We start from the raw sequence: 17,012 nt of genomic DNA, 5'->3' as shown, positions 1-17,012 counted from the left end.
GTATGTTGCGCGTGTGTTCGCAGCAGACATGCGCAGCGCACGTGGCAGACACCGAACGCCACGCATTGCATGCATTGCAACATGCGGGTGTTTCAGCGAACACTTTCATATTCTTTAAAATGTTACCTGTGACAGGTAGCACAAGTCTACTTCATGAGCTGGTCTACTCGAATAGGTGGACACTACTTGCACAAAAAATTGAAATGCATAATCGAATAATTAACAAAAAATCACTAATTAACTTTTAACTATTTAGCTTACGGTCCATATTGCAATTTACAAATTCTAGCCGTGTAGTTCACAAGGCGGATACACTTGGAACGAATTCTCAGGATGACACCAGTTTCCAGATTAATTCCCGAACTTTGCGGAGAAATGCAACGACGTGCCAGTTACTTTTGCGCTTGAATGCATAAAACGACGTTTTGCTAAGAAAGGAACTGGGACGCCAATGCATTTCTCTGCAAAGTTCAAGAATTAATGTCTCGAAACTGGTGTCATCCTGAGAATTCGTTACAAGTGGATCCGCCTTGCGAACTGCAAGGCTACAATTTGTAAATTGCAATATGGACCATAAGCTAGATAGTTTAAAGTTAATTAGTGATTTTTTTTAATTATTCGATAATGCATTTCAATTTTTTATGCAAGTGGTGTCCGCCGTCTAGAGTAGACCACCTAATGAACTAAAATTGTGCTATCTGTCACAGGTAACCCTTTAAACATTTTTGAAAGTGTTCGCTGAAACACCCTGTGTATGGTTCCACGGCGCAAATTTAGGCGGGACACAGCGAGATACACAGCACAAACGCCGGCTGAATCGCGGTGTATACATGATCTTGAGACGCTCTTTGGGTTATAATTTAAACATATCAGAAAACATGTTTTTGTTTCGCGGAGACTGAAATACCGAACCTCTAGGAGGGCGGCTATAATTGTGTGGGCCAAAAAGAAAAGGCTTGGGTATGACGTCCTTAGGATGTCATACCCAGGCCGTGTCTCCTTAAGTTCGTATAAGGAGACACAGCCATCTGGCACTCCCCTTCTCCAGATACACATACGTAAAAACGTATTTCGCATGCCCGTTCCACATCCCAATCACGTCCGTGATGGCGTGTATTTCGTACCTTGCTGACTAGGACGTTGCTTGGAAGTCCACCGGACGGCTTCATTTGGATGTGGGACTTGTGGATGTTTTTGAGACATCCATGGGACTTTTTGTGTCGTCTGGGTTATACATGTGGTAGACGCACGCAGAAGTATTTGCTGATCTTATCGATTCAAATGCAATGCAAATTATAAAAAAAGAAAATATTATGCAGATCCAAAGCAGAGTTTGGAACTTACGGAAAGCGAAGCGGTTAATTAAATGCTGTAACAGTACTGTTCCTTTTCAGCAACGCGTTTTGGAGCAGTGATTGCGTGCCTGTCCGTCAAATCAGCAAGGCGCGGCAAACCACATCACGCGACCCCGGCGATTGCGGATTACACTGTCTCCATGATCGGCCCACATTTCATCGCGCCCTCTCTGGGGTCGTGGCCTGCCGCTGCGATCTCGGAGGTCAGGGCACTGTCTCCAGCACCTGTCGCCAGCACCTAGCTCGGCAGTCGGACGAGCCACATGACAGAATATTCTGTCGCATCTCGGTCACGCTTCCAGTTCGAAGGTGAGAGAGCCAACGTGCGCTCTGAATAAACCAGACGAATGTGTTACGAGCGCTCGATTTCGACCAGCTGAACGCGTAAACCGCCCGGCGAGAGCGTTCAAAGGTACCATTCGAATGCGTCCTCGTACGCGCATTGCCTTTGAGAAAATTTATAATGCATGCGGCACCAGTCGTACAGCTTAATTTTTCCTTCCTTCCTTCTTTTCCGAGGCTTCTTTCTGTGGGACCCTGGAACAGCGTGGACTTCGGGAAAGCGGGACGCGGCGTGGTTATGGTTCCACGGCTCCGTAAGACGTACATCATTTCCTCCAATTGGGCTACGGCCCAAAAAAGAGCTAAATACTTTTTTGTTTTGTTTCAGAGAGTATACGACGCCGAAAGACAGTGCAGAGGCACGCACAAATTAACAGCATCAACTTCCGCGCACCCATGGAAGATCCGAATCGCATGGTGCCTCGAATGCTCAATTGCGCCATACAGGCGAGGACGTCAGCGCATGAGGGCTACGCGGGGTCCCGGTAAAGCACAAACGAAAATCTGCTGGAACGAAGATAGCCAAGCGAGAGCAGTTCCGCTGAGCGCTCGTGTCTCTCCCCTGAAACGCGGCCGGAGGCCAGTGAGGCAAACCCTCGCCCGAGGCAGGGCCCCGGAGCGCGCCGGCCGCGGCGGCCCATATGCGTCCCACGGTTCGTGACGTAACTGGGCTTCATATTCGCCGCCTCTTAACGATTGTCCAAGGACGCGCGAGGCGCGACGGAGAGTCCTTGAAAGGGACCGACCGAGGCTCGGCCCCACCACAACGCCTACGCAGCACAGCGCGATAGAGATGCGCCGCGCTGCTTGAAATCGCTTCCAGCGCGTCAACTGAGAACGTCTTCTCATCAGTATAACGCTCGGCCTTGCCCTGCATTCGCCGCAAGAGATACGTCGCCGAGGTTCATCTATTAGGGCAGGCCGGTTCTTGAAGCCTCGAGCACCGCATATGATTATATATATATAATAAACTGTTACGATAATAACAATATATGGTTTTAGTTGTTCCCCGGTGGACTTATCCTTTCCGTTGTGATCTTTTTTTTTTTTTTGCATTCCAGCTACTGTCTGCAGGGCTTCGTCATCGTTCCCGCACAGATACTCTACCGGCTCCAAGCAGCTTCACCTTTGTCAGAGCTGTAGTTATATGCAACGCCAGTCAGAATTGACCAAAGAGAAAACAGCTAACAGAAACTGCAGCGTCTGGCGTTCAGGATAACATGACGAGAAAAGTAGCGTATATACGTGTGGTGACAACTATGAAAGGGCTCTCTGGAACACATTTCATCAACGCTGAAGATTCTTGGCATCTGGAACCTTGCCGCTACTCTCGTAACTGCCACTTCAACGGGCGTGGCACGTGGCTGGCCCGGTGCGGCACGCGCGATGGCCGCGGTGCCATCGTCCAGTCATGCGTATCCGCGCCGAGCATTGTTAATCTTCCTTTCATCTGGCAAAGTACGGCTAGCGAACATGTTCCGTTCTACCATAAAATGAAAGCTGTCAGCTGTGGGATCTGTCTTCAGCGGCGTAGGAGAATCGACGAAATTAGTACAATTGATGAAAACGGAGAAACAAGGGGCAACGAATGTGTGTTACAGGCGAAATTCAGGACTAAATCAACACACCCTGTATAAACAACATACCATAGGCGTTTCTAGAGGCAGTTATTAGGTGTGCATCGCGCAGGAGACCGGGACGCGTTCACAATTTCGAGGTTCCCGCGACGTTTCAAAAGCGACGCACGCGCGATCATTAAAAAACCGTGGTGGCCCGAACGGACGCCTGTCAACTTCAGCGCAGCCATGTATGCACAGGCAGGCAGCTGGCGCGCCGGGACAAGGTGGTTGCCGCCGGGCGCTGCCAGCTCGCCCTTCTCCGCCCGGAAGCGGCCCTCGAATGGGGACCAGATGCCGCGCCGGACGACAGCCGCTCCCGGACAGACGGCCGGCGACGACGCACGCAGTCTCGGTCGCAGAGCGGTTCCTGCTCTACGCCGGTCGCCTGTCGTACGCGCTCATAATTCACGCTGCCGTGAACGGAGCCCTTTCAGGACGAGCGAGTCGGGCCTCCTCCGTGCAAAACATCATGCAGACGGCTCGGAGGACGACTGTTCTGCTCCAGACTGTAGTCGCTCCGAAGAGCACGGATCAGAAGGGCCGCAAAGGGGGACGGTCATCTTCCCTATTGAGAACACTTCGTTTTCGGTGGAAGCATTCTAAGGAACTGAACACATAGTGGGTCCCTTTTTATTCACAATATGCGTCTCGATATATATCGCCTCCTACATCAGGACTTTTGATCTCTATGCTATATCACACACTATATACGCTATGCCACGCTATCTCACAGGTGAAGGGAGAAGACAGAAAACGCTTCCGAAACTTTAAAGTGTGACGACAACCCAAATAAGGCGGCATCCAAGTACGTGGATTGAAACCTATATACATAAGGGAGCGTAAAAATAAAGGTAACCCAAACGAAAGAGAGAGAGAGAGAGGTTATGGTCTATGGCTTGATCTTCACCACAAAAATGAACAAAAATGCTGATGGCGCCAGAACCAGCGCTATGAGAGTAAATACTTAGAAATTATGCACAACAGCGTAGCTTAGTGCGTGGTGATGAAGCCTCCGCGTATGGCAGAGTTTACTTTCCCATTGACGCAACAGGGATTCAATATCTGGGGAATGTGTTAGAGACGGCAAATAAAGTTCACGCAGCAGCACTTGTCTCCGACAGCTAACCATCATGACAAGAAGCTGACGAAGAGGGAAGTTGAATAGCCGGACCATATAGCGACGCCTTCGACAATGAAACTGTCGTTTCATTATAAGCCTTTATGTCCAGACACGCAAACAAGTCGGACACAGCACTGACTTTAACACTCTCAAAGCCCTCGAGAAGCAGTGAAGAGCGCGCACAATGACACACAATCAGTGACCACTTCGGAATCTGCTGGTGGGTCTAAAATTCACGGAGCGCTAGTCAAGAAAAACGGGTACAAAGTCCGGAAGGCTATGGAAAGTGACCAGTCGAGAACAGGAAAGAACGTGGCAATGCCGCACTTGAACCACACTGCCGAAAACTCCTTCGTCGTGCACTGTTACGTCGTGTCAGCTGTTTCGATCTCGTTTTCATCTATACGTCGTTTCCGGGAGCTTTTGCGCAGTTTCCCACGCACGAGCGCGCGGCCCGCGACGAAGAGGGGGGCGACGCAGTTTTCCATCCGGTGGAGGACAACGATTTGGCCGCCCCGCATTCGTGGGGAACGCATCAACTCGGCGCCGGCGCCCAGGAGGAGGGAGACCGGTTTCAGCAGTTGTATCTATCCGGGGAGCGTGCGCGGACGCAGCATCACACATTGTTTCCGCGGCCAACGGCACGCTCACTCGGAAGGATGACTTGACGCGACGGCATTCCACGCTCGTCAAAATATAAGCCGCGCGCGCGGCCACCCCTCCTCGAAGTGACGCCCGCGGACCGACAGCGTGCGCGTCTGGGTGCACGCGCAAACTGAAGCGGTGGCGGCGATGGTTCAGTGATTAAGGAGAAGGGAACGCGCTGAGCTACATTGATATGGGAAGTTGTCCTCCATTTTCATTGCAGTGATCATCTCATTTCTCTGTGTACATGATGCACCCCGCTGGGGGCTAATTAATTGGACAATTCGAACTCGCAGATGGAGAGAGAGAGAGAGATGATGCGGATGACTGCTGTATAAAAGCATCAATTTTCTTTCAACAGAGACTGCGCCCTCTTGCCGAATGCACACGCGGTGGGCTGTGCCGGGCGGGCCGTGAAAGAGATCGCCCCGTATCACGGCAGGCTCACTTCCGGGTGCGGGACACCACTTTCTGGGATCCCGCCAGATGGGACAGCCTTGCGCGACCCCGCGGCGGCGGCGGCGGGCGCGGCTTCTTTCTTCGGCGCGCGCTCCATCGCGTGGGTCTTGCGTCGCGCGCCGTTCGGGCCCACGCTCAGACCGCGAGGCTTTCGCTTCCATACCTCGACCGCAGCAGCTACACACGCTCACCGGCGGCACCCGTGCATGGTCGCGAGAGATTAATTACGGTCCGTAGGCGAAGCTCGCCAAGTGCGTGAACAAATGATGTATTTGAATTCCGGAGTTTTTCGTGCCACAACTACGGTCTGGTTACGAGGCAGGTCGTATAGTGGTGGGCACTGGATTAACTTTGACCTCCTATGGGTTCTTTAACGAGCGCCTAATGCACGGTACACGAGCGTTTTTGCATTCCGCCCCCATCGGAATGCGGCCGCGTCGCGGCTGCAGGGATCGAATCCGCGACCTCCCGATCGGCAGCGCACGCCTGCACATGAGCCCTGCGCGAATTTTGACGAGGGCAGTTAGTACTAAATCAGTTTTCTTGTTTTCTTCTTACGACTACACCACTATTTGACGTGCCATAGAAGCTGAACATTCGAATGAAAACGAACATTCAGGGTCGATTTCAAGAAGATTTTTTGCCGGTGTCTACTCTTTTCAATGAACGAAACCTCCATGGCACACGAATGAACCTGGGCCTAGTATCTATGTTCGTTTTTTTTTTTTTGGTCCTCAAGTCTCTCTCTCTCTCTCTCCTTTTTCTTTTCTTACTACGGACAAATGACGTGCTTGCGAGCCGTTGAGGTTCTGTGATGCCCTGGGGAAAACTATACGTACAATCGCGAGCAAAGCTTCGGAGACCACGGGTGCCGACAAGAGAGAAAGAGAGATAAACCGATTTTTGTTTGTTTCTTTTTTTATCCGAGACACGCAGCCTGAAATAGAGTTGCAGTACAATGCACGTGCGCGTGTTCGGCCTATGCGCACATTTCCGTCTTGCACGACAGCGCGCGCCAGAAGATGTATCTCTACCGCCGCGTTCGTTTTGCTCGGGATGGCATACTATATATATATATATATATATATATATATATATATATATATATATATATATATATATATAGAGAGAGAGAGAGAGAGAGAGAGAGAGAGAGAGAGTACTAGCCGTGATAGCGCCATTGTATAGTGGCTATGACTTTGCTCTTCTGAGCGCAAGGTAGCAGGTTCGGTCTCGGTCGCAGCAGACGCACTCAGATGCGGGCGCAATGCAAAAAACGTTCGTGTGCCGTGCATTGGGTACACTTCAAAGAACACCAAGCAGTCAAAATTAATGCGGAGTCCTCCTCTACGGCCTGCCTCATAATCAGATCGTTGTTTTAGCCCGTGAAACGCCGGCATTCAATTGTTTCGTGGTATGCACTGAGCGGACAAAGATGGTCGATCTTGTATATAGCTGCGACATCTCGAGAATACATGCATGTGAAGAACCGCTAATCGTAGCGGGCTTCGGTAATACCAGCGCTCCCATGCGGGCGTCTGACCCGTGGTCATTTACGTTCACGAGGAACCTCAAGACCTGAGGTTCTTGTCCTTGTGTCCAAACAACAGTTCGCACCCACTACGGGGAATTGGCCAAGATGCAGGCAGTGTTACGTGTGTTTTTTACAGCAAAGCTCTTAAGGGCTACTTTCCCCACTATCACGTCTATGTGTAGACACAAAATCCCGAAGATAGTACAATACCGGGCCGACACGCGGCGGAGGTGAAGCAGGCATTAAACACTCCCCATACGTGTGCCGATCCCGAAGATAGTGCAATACCGGGCCAACCCAAGGTGGAGGTGAAGCAGGCGTTAAGCATGCACTCCCTATACGTGGGCCGATCCAGAAGTTTAGTGCAATGCCGGGCCTGCTCTCGGCGGAGGTGCAGTTCGTCATTAAGGGGCCCACAGTCACAGCTTCCCTGGTCATCCTTCTTCACAGAGTGGAAGGGCACTGAGTTTTTATTAAGATCGTAACCAAAACAGAACTTAGCATATCAGAGCGTGAGTTGGAGGGCACGCCAGTATTTCTTCGACATTGTTGTTCTGCGCCCTAAAGGACCCTAATAAAGTTTTTCATCCATCCATCCATCCATCTTCTGCGTACTTACCCTTCATCATCATCTTCTAGTTTTGTTCCCCATCGACTGATTTTCGAAGGTTCCAGTTCGCGGAAAGCGAACTAAAATAATGTGCAAAGCAAAAAAAAAAAAAAAAGACACGGCGACCCACTACAGAGCATCCTGATCGGACCGTTTTTCTTTCTCTCTTTTTTTCTCGCCCCGCCCCCCCTCCTGAATGCGAGGGCGCTGAACGCCATCCAAACCGCACACACTGAATTTGCAGAGTACATAGAGCAGTCTCTTCAATGCATTTACGTGGAAGTGAAGTAACTTTTATTCTCATAATGTTCTGTACTTAAGGGACTTCTGTTGCGAACCAAAAATTAAAAAAAAAAACACGCCAAAATAAAAAGAAAAGTCCCACCGCCTCCAACGTGCGTGCTACGCAGTTGTCTCATGTGTGTCTCTTGGCGCTGAGCCGTGCTTCCCGAAGGGCTGCAGAACATACCGCAAACCTTCCCTTTCTCACAACGAACTACTTCTCTCGTTTCATATTGTAACGCTTTTTTTTTCTTCTCTGCTCTCTTTGAGTTATATCCGAAGTGCTTCACTGGAGTCGAGGTCGCTCAAAAGAAAACTCCCAACAGTCCCCTCCTGTCTTTTCCTTTCCACGTCTTAATTTTCGCCCGTCATGTACGGAACGCCATTCCAGAAACCAAATACGGACTGGCTGTTTTTGTCTGTGAGAACTATAAAAGCTCCCCAGAGACCCACGGAAGAGCATCACACAACGCCGCGTTAGCATGAAGAATGTGCGCTGACTTTATTAAAGGCGACGATGCTTCGCTTGAACGGTCCGTTACACAAACAACGTGTCCTGCGGTGTGTAAGATGCCCTTTGCGGGCTCATTCACATGGCACGTTTAATTAAGACGCCGAAAGTCACAAATGCGCCGCGAATGAGCTTCGCGCCCTGTACTCAGCACCGCCACTGATGTTATAATCATTGGCGTTACACATTTTGTTTACGCATAAATCAAGCGCACTTGGAAAATCAGCCGGTCAAGGCTGAGGTAAATAGACGTATTTGAGCAACAGTTCTACAGCAGTATAAATGTCACCATTATATAAACTTCACCTGATGAAACGTCTAAATTGTGCGGAATTTATGTATTATTCATCCCTCATAAATGTGCTATTAATTTGTGAGGGGGACTTAAATAGCTTTTGTACCTCCGTCACATGGAATCGCCACTGAGCCGTTGCATTATTAATAATATTGTACTGCGACAATAATAATGGTAATAACGTCAATATTGGCCATAATTATGACGATAACAATATAGTACAACAATATAATACAATAATAACAATAAGTGCTGTGACAATATAATAATGAGGTTTATTGCAGCGCTACCTCTCTACCGGATTTTCCACTATATGTTTAGCGTGATATAGCGTGCTATAGCGGCCAAAACACGGTTCTGGAAAATATCCTTTAGTGCACACAGATGTTTTTTTTTTTTCTTGCTGCACTCACGTTTAGCTGATTCTAGCGGGCTTTGAGTCTCAGTGCAATCTTTTGCGTGAGCAGATATGCAGCGCTTGTGTTTCTTTATGATATAGATGTTGACATTAAACAATTGTTCACACAACTCCTCCAGAACTTTTTCTTTTAATCCAAAACATGGAGCACGTTTCGAAAGGTATTCAATAAGCACTTTGCTCTCCACGTATAAATTGCATTGCTGTGCCTTTCCTGTGTTTCGTACAGCGCCGCTTGCATGCATCAACTAATGCATCTTCAAGCTTCATGCTTGTTTACAACACTTTCTCTTTAAAAAAAATTATTTTCTTCTAGCGGTTTCTAAATGCTGTTTTAGCGGAGTCCAAGCGAGAGAGAAAATGGCAACACTGGCTTAACGCTAATAGAGCGGCCATGCACCGCGGTCAGCAGCCGATCCCGCAACCTTGTGTCAGAGCAGCGTGAATAGACTTCGAGAAATGCGTTAACCGTAAAACCTCATTTTTGAAAGCTCCGTATTTGGAATAAGGACAGTTTTATTAGTCATGCGCACTCTGCAAGATCTCTCTGTCATGAGTCGACTCTCTCTCTCTCTCTCTCTCTCTTTCTCTCTCTCTTGCTTTTTTTATTTCGCATTTTTACGTTTGTCGTGAAGAGGAACAAACGTTAGGTAGCGAGTAACGTCATTCACGAGGCCTCTGGCGACACCAAATCTAGGTAACGGTCAGATATTTTGCGTTCACCACATAACACCTGCCATCCACGATCCACACACGATCGGGCCAAGCATCAAAACTACCAAGCTTACAAGCTGATCAATTACATGCAGTAACCAGTTGCTTAATTGATGAGACAAGCTGAAACAAGCGCCGCAGTTTTGAGCACTTGAATTTGGCGGCAACTAGAGCAGAATGCCCGGTGTTGGTGCCCCGCAACAGCCTCGCGGATGTGCGTGTTCAGGCAGGCAGACCAACGCGCAGAGTACGTGTTTCCTCATCTTAGCGGTTCCACCAGACGGCGAACGATTTGAACCGGCGTTGCTGTGGCTCGATAGCACAGCTTCGAGCTTCGACTGCGAAACAGTAGACGTGGTTATTTATCACGGACACTGGTGCCAGGAAATCGCCCATGGATGATTTCGCCAGCTTCTCAGTGGCCCTACCGGAAGCGCCTCCTCCCAGCCTCAGTGACAATGAAGCGTTTCGTGGAGGACCCAGTCGCGAGCATCGCAACCGCAATCTTGCGCGCAAGGTGTCCGCACTTAACAAAACCGCCCTTCCCTCCAGCATGCACACCAAGCGAGTTTTCAGTGTCGCCGCTGGTGTCTTCGCAAGAAAACGAGGGAAGCTAACCGACAAAAAAATTGAAAAGCAATTGTTAGTGAAGATAACATGTGAAGGGCTGCAGAGAACTCGGCGAAAGAGCCAGGCCAGCTCGTTCTATCTGCTCTATTTGTGCGCTCTTAATAAATAATTGGAGCAAGGTAACGTAAAAGTAACTGATGACGTTTTAGTAATGGCTCAATTATTTTCATGGGTCAGCAATTGGTCACCGTAATTATTTACATTTATTGAATGAATTAATTGCAATTGTAATCGGTCACTCTTTTTTCTGTAACGTGCATAAGACTGCGCAGTCGGGATTAATCGGCAGCGGACGTCAAGAGCTGTGTGAGAGTCAATAACGTGTGCATTAATCCACTGAAACCGAGAGAGAGATGAGATGGTTGTTGGCTGTAGGCGGGTCCAATCTTTCGAATGGTTGCCAGTAATTCTCCGTGTACACACTAATTAACAAACTTTATTAATCCCTTCAGATACGCGTCACGACTGCCGAAATTAAGCCACTCGGAAGACACATGACTATTTTATCAGGGATCCTGAGAGTGCGAGCACCCTTGCTGAGATATCCGCCCCCAAAATTTTCATGCGTGGGCGTCACTAGAAATGTTGCGTATTTTCAAAAAAGGTCCCCACGTGCGCTTGGGGAGGCACTGCGTGGAAGACGATTATTTTGGCCCCAAATATTGGGGTCGTACGTCTGTAGTGCTAGTTTCAGGATTCCTATTAAATGGACGCGCCTATAGAGTAACAATTCAACTAAACATTGACAATCAAACTAGACATTACTTGCTGAATTCTACTAAATTAATTAGTGATAATCACACAATCCCCGGCGTCCGATGCCTCGAATATAGCGTTCTCAGAAGAATAAACAGAGAGTTTTAGGTTAGAGGACGCAAGCCCGACCCGAGCGTTGGGGGACGCAAGTCCATTGTGGCCATTTCGCGTTCTTTTTGCGCTTCCTCATAGGGTTCTATTGTACGCCCGGTGGTTTTCATCCCCCAACGCTTGGGTGCGGCTTGCGTCCCCTAGCCTAAAACTTTCTGATGTATCTATTTTTACTACAATGCCTATAGGAATGTTTCATTGAAACATTCTGTATAATTTCAATTCCCCCATGCAGCAATTACGCTGTGAAGTTCGCACTATTCACCCTGCTCCATCTTTTATACAACATTGCTTTTTTACTCTACTAACACATTGAATTATTCCTGATACATATCGGTCGAATAATAGGTGTTCTTGCGCCTATTATAACAGTCATTTAACTACGGTTTCTGCACGAATTGAGAGGTGCCCACACGCACAAGAAAAAAGAAAAAGAGAAACCCCACCAAGCTGTAATTTTCCATCTCTCCTTATCTCGCTGAGCAGCAGTCAGCACTTTTCGCCACAGCGGAAACTCGACACTGGCTGGCATTCATGCTTCGCTCTATCGGCTCCCAAGTTGCCCTCACCCTTGTACACAAAACTTTTGACGCAAGCCAGATGATGCACAAGAAGCGCATCACGAGCTGCGCGTCCGTCAAAATGGCAACGCGCGCGCCCTTCCGTCGATCAACCGTTTCGCAGATAACGAACTCATCCGTATGCAAAGCGTGCGAACATAATCAAGGTGGGAGATCCTAGTAAAAACCGTGGACAAGCTGTGCAAGGCGCTCTGCAAAGCTAGTCCACAGAAAGAAAAGAGACACGGAATGTATACACATGAAAATACTGCAGGAAATTTCGGTGAACTCCGTTTCAGTGCACGAACTCCGCGCCAAGAGAGACGGGTGTTGCAGCTGGCGAGCGACGCGCGACCTGCAAGAGCGCGAACTTGAATTTGGTGCCGGTCACCGACGGACGCCGACTTCCGCAAACTTATTTTTGCACACCTACACGTCTGGTGTTATTACCTCTAGACCAGCCACTGATCGTCGACAAACGTCCGCTTTTAACGACCTGTATCGATGGATGCACGCATAGATATGACAGCCTGTGTCCAAAAAAAGATTGCCCCGGAGAAAATGCCTCTCGGTATCGAATGGTGCGTCAAACATTCACCAAACGCCGCTTGTCGCGCGAAGCGCAAGCTTCAAATGGACTTACATTTAACATGTCTTACGGCGTTCTCTGACAACAATAATTTACGAATTCCAGCTCACACTCGCGAGTACTTCGAAAGCAATTTTTGAAGCACAGAAGACAGGATAGATACAGGCGATCTCCGAAGTGCTCGCGTGCGGTGCAGCATCTAGAAAAGTTCGCGCAATCGTAGCAACTATTTTCCAAACGATGTCTTGCAACTGGCACTCACATAGTGCCTAGCGTTAGACAATAGTTCCAAGAGTTGTCCCCGCTGTTGTGAAGAAAGGCAGAAGTTGCACGCACTTACCGTCCCGTACAGCGCTACCGCAGCCTCCGAGCCTCCTCCGAACTTTTCCGCACCAAGCGAAGCCCGAAGACTGAAAATACGCGCAGTCGGAAGAGTCGAGCCAACTGGGCGGGCCGCACCTTATGGAACAGCCTGTTTTCCCATTGGTTGCAGTAGAATCGGCGTTGTTGCCAGACGTGGCGTTCCGCGTTTCGTCCATCCTCGGTTTCACTTCTCCCTTTCCCACTGTCCTCCAACTCTTCATCCTCACGAGAAAAGGCTTCCTTTTCTCTCTCTCGGCTTTTCCCTTGCTCTGTAGCTTGCCGCTTGCTATGGCTGTCAAGAGCAAAAGAACAGCGGCATAAGAAAAAAGTAAATAAAGAAGTGTATTCGTATGAGACTCAGCATGCGTGGTCCTGACGGGAGGCCGCGGCAGATGGCAAACGGCGGCGAAGCGGAGCCGCGGGGCGGACGAGTAGGACGGGAAGAAAGGCATATGTTCGAAACGTGAGATGAGCGCCGAAAGTCAAGGAGTGTCGCTTGCCATTCTCTATGGACTTCGAAAATAATCTTACCCAGTACGCACTGGACATTGAAGGACGAAACGGAGTGCAACCACACTTCGTATTTTCTCTACGCTCTTTTTATGGGCGTATTTAGTTAAAGTGAAGTTTCAGGTCTTAAGGGATCACAGAACTTCTTACCCTAGCATCGCTGATCTATAAATGCCGTTTCTTTTTAAAGTAAGCAGGGCAGCGTTTAGATGTTTACAACGTATCATACAAAACATGCATTTCGAAGGCTTCATTTGGCCTATATAAGTCTCTTCGTTGAATGTTTATCCTCTGTGCCGTGAAATTTGGGGAAAATCACAAGAAAGTCAGCTCATAATCTCGTGTCCCCTTCATACTTTGTTCTTGTCAACGAACCATTTTAGTCATGCGGGGTGACCGTTTAAAATTTTACAGAACTTTTAGAACTCGCCTGTGGCATATCGTTAAACTCTTCTCCTTCAGCTGGATTATTCGAAGGAGCGGACATTACAAGCACGATAAATCGAAACACTTATTCAACTAATTACCAAAAGTTCACAAATTAACTTTGAATTAATCACTTTACGGTTAACTTTGCAATTTGCGAATTGTAGCCGGTGAGCTTGCAAGACGTACCCACTTGAAATAATCTCCAGGATGACACCAGTTTGCCCTCGTTTTCAATGCCGCTGCGCAATGCATTGGCTTAGCGCTTCACGCAGGAAAGGCGGCTCGAAAATGGCGGTGACCTACGTCAATACCGATGTCTCGCTACTTTCACGCATGCTTTCACGTTGTCGCCGAGGCAGGCATTGAGCAAAGTTAATTCTTCCGAACAACGCCTGAGACCACTGTTGTCGCGGCGCGCGCACGCGTAATCATGCGGTTATTTTCATATTTCGCGCGTTTCTTTATGACGCCGAAAAAATAATTACGCGAGACATAACCCGCTGAAAACAACTGAATCGGGTGTTTCAATACACACTTAGTATTTTTCTATCAAAATTCGTGCCCTCAGTTCAGCAATTAAGAAAGTTAGTTATATATAATTAATCTAATCTGCTTATCTATAGTTCAATTATGAAACAACTCTCCTGCTGCTCAGAATGAAGTCGCGGGCTCGATTGCCGGCTGCGGCGGCCGCATTTCATGGAGGGCGGATCGCAAGAGCGCTCGTGTACTTAGATTTATGCGCAGGTTATAGAATTCCACTTGGTCAAAATTAACCAGGAGTCCTCCACTATGGCGTCACTCATAGCCGGGGTGTTGTTGTGGAACGTAAAATCAATCAATCAGTCAATCAATCAATGCAGTGGAACGAACTGCGGCTTTTCCCACGCATTTAAGCTCGTGCGCAAGCGCGTTCCGATTGTTTCAGGAAAAGCAGCGACACCGCAGAGCGTGAAAAGCACGGCTTTCACAATTACAGCGCATGCAGCAGTGGCAAGCCGCGAGTTCGGATGCCATGCAAAACCTGATGCACACTCGGAACATTGCGGCAGTGCCACGAAGCTTTCAAGATTGAAGCAACATTTAATGCTTGCGGGTCACTTTCGGACTGGTTTCACTATCGCAAACAACTCATGGCGTCAACGCATAGCCACTGCTACATTTATTTTTCTCTCATTTCGATGATAAGTGTGATTGATTTCCATTACTCTGAGGGAGCCGTTGCCTGCGGGAGCCGGACGTGCGCACTACTTCAAGAGACAAAAAAAATAAACCGGAACTGAAACTTTTAAAAATAAAAATAATCAAGCCGATACAAGTCAATCCAATCCTCTTTGAAATTTGAGCGCGCTATGTTGGCTGTGTAGAAGGTTACTGCCTGGGGTATTCCTGCAATTGTTCAGCGATTTCAACTTTCAGAATGTATGAAAGCTTGTATTCCAGTGTTTTCTGCAACGATGACGACAATGGTCAAGCAAGTGCAACGAGCATCCCAAGTGTCGAATCACCTGAATTAACCTCTGTTACTGCTCTCCAAAACACGGCCCCTGAAACGTGCGTGTCGGCGACTGCAAGAAACACTCGCGTCGGCTACGTCCACAGTCCAGCTCATCTATTTGAGTGCGAAAGGTTACCGCGCGTTCGTCGACGCTGTCTTCTCGTACACGGACTTCTCAAGTGCTACAATCTGCTCAAGTCCTTGCGCGCTATTCATCCGCTGGTGGCCAGTCGCGATGATCTTTGCCTGTTTCATTCTGCAGACTACGTCGACTTTCTAGAGTATTGCGAAGCGGCAAAAGACCTTGACACTGACGATATTTTAAGTCGTGCCCATGAATACAGCCTTGTCGATGACTGTGCCCCGACACAACGACTCCTAACTCTAGTGAAGCACATCGCAGGTGGCACCTTAGCAGCTGCTAGAGCCATCTCTGAAAAAACTTGCGATGTTGCTATACATTGGGAGGGTGGTTGGCACCACGCACATAGAAGCGAAGCAGCTGGCTTCTGCTACGTTAATGACGTCGTCCTTGGGATATTGGAACTGCGTCGTAAGTTCGAACGAGTTTTGTACATCGATCTAGACGTTCATCACGGTGACGGAGTTGAGGAGGCTTTCGCAGGCACTGACAAAGTCATGACTGTGTCGGTTCATCAGTACGAGCCTGGTTTCTACCCTGGTACAGGTGCAGTTAATGACATTGGGTTTGGCTTGGGTCGTGGTTACTCGATAAACTTGCCGCTTCGGAGGGGTGCTAGCGATTCTACTTTTGTGCGTGTGGTAACAACTGTGATCGACGAGGTCAGAGAGCGGTACAAGCCTGACGCTGTTGTTTGCCAGTGTGGAGCGGACGGATTGTCCGGTGATCCGCTCGGGGCTTGGAATCTGACCCCGGACGCATTCGTGCAGTGCGTTCGTCTAGTGCAAAGCTGGGGGCTGCCGCTGCTGCTTCTCGGTGGAGGCGGCTACGCGGCTGCCAACGCTGCACGCTGCTGGACCGTAGTTACCGCGGCGCTATTGGGCCGGAAGCTGGAGGAAGACATTCCTGAACACTGCTTCCTTATGAAGTACGGTCCTGGCTACGAGCTTAGCCTAGAGCCCGGCTTTCGTCGTGACCTGAATGATGCCGCGTACATCGACAGCCTGCTGCAAGTTGTGATGAGACAAGTAGACCTAATTGGAGCAGCCTAACAGTTTTGTTTATGTTGATCAAAGAGACTCCTCTTTGCTGCTGCAAGCCGTTACCATAGAACGATGTATCTCGGTAGATCAATCGTTGTGTTATTTCAGACTTAATTCCGTTGCGTCTTTTTCTCATTTATTAGCTACCCACAAGGCGCGGTGGAGATGGATGCTGGTTTTAGAAGAAATACAATTATTACTTCAGTAAACAACGGCGATTCTCGTTTTTGGCGGTTTATATGGTTATCGTTATTATAGTGCCTTTACGACGGTTCGTTCGAGCTACTACGTATTGCAACTAGAAGATGCTCGCGCACATACGCGCTTATAAGTTGGGCTGGCACTCGCTACTGACGTGCATTGAGAGGTTGAAAGATGGCAGCACCCTCCTGCTATTCGATTTCTACCGGTGTTGGGCTTGCTGCAGCTAGATTGTACTCAGTGGCGTAGCAACGGGGGGTGGAGGACCGTGGGCCG

General features: G+C 48.7%; 2 protein-coding genes across 2 annotated transcripts in view; one reads left to right on the top strand and one right to left on the bottom strand.

The window, feature by feature from the left end:
- The window catches only part of SPARC (secreted protein, acidic, cysteine-rich), a 37,848-nt gene extending 24,744 nt beyond the window's left edge, over nt 1-13,104 (bottom strand). The window contains exon 1 of the mRNA XM_065428635.1: nt 12,891-13,104. Coding sequence (XP_065284707.1) covers nt 12,891-13,089 — 199 coding nt within the window. The 5' untranslated portion in view covers nt 13,090-13,104. The remainder of the gene's footprint in view (nt 1-12,890) is intronic.
- A 2,093-nt stretch (nt 13,105-15,197) lies between these two features.
- LOC135899315 (histone deacetylase 8-like) lies at nt 15,198-16,744 on the top strand. The gene has a single exon (XM_065428552.1). It carries the CDS (start codon nt 15,273-15,275, stop codon nt 16,542-16,544), a length of 1,272 nt encoding a protein of 423 aa, XP_065284624.1. The 5' UTR covers nt 15,198-15,272; the 3' UTR covers nt 16,545-16,744.
- Nucleotides 16,745-17,012: the final 268 nt, after the last annotated feature.

Source organism: Dermacentor albipictus, chromosome 1, assembly GCF_038994185.2.
Source record: "Dermacentor albipictus isolate Rhodes 1998 colony chromosome 1, USDA_Dalb.pri_finalv2, whole genome shotgun sequence".
In the NCBI taxonomy this organism is placed as follows: domain Eukaryota; kingdom Metazoa; phylum Arthropoda; class Arachnida; order Ixodida; family Ixodidae; genus Dermacentor; species Dermacentor albipictus.
This window is presented reverse-complemented; position numbering and strand designations above follow the sequence as displayed.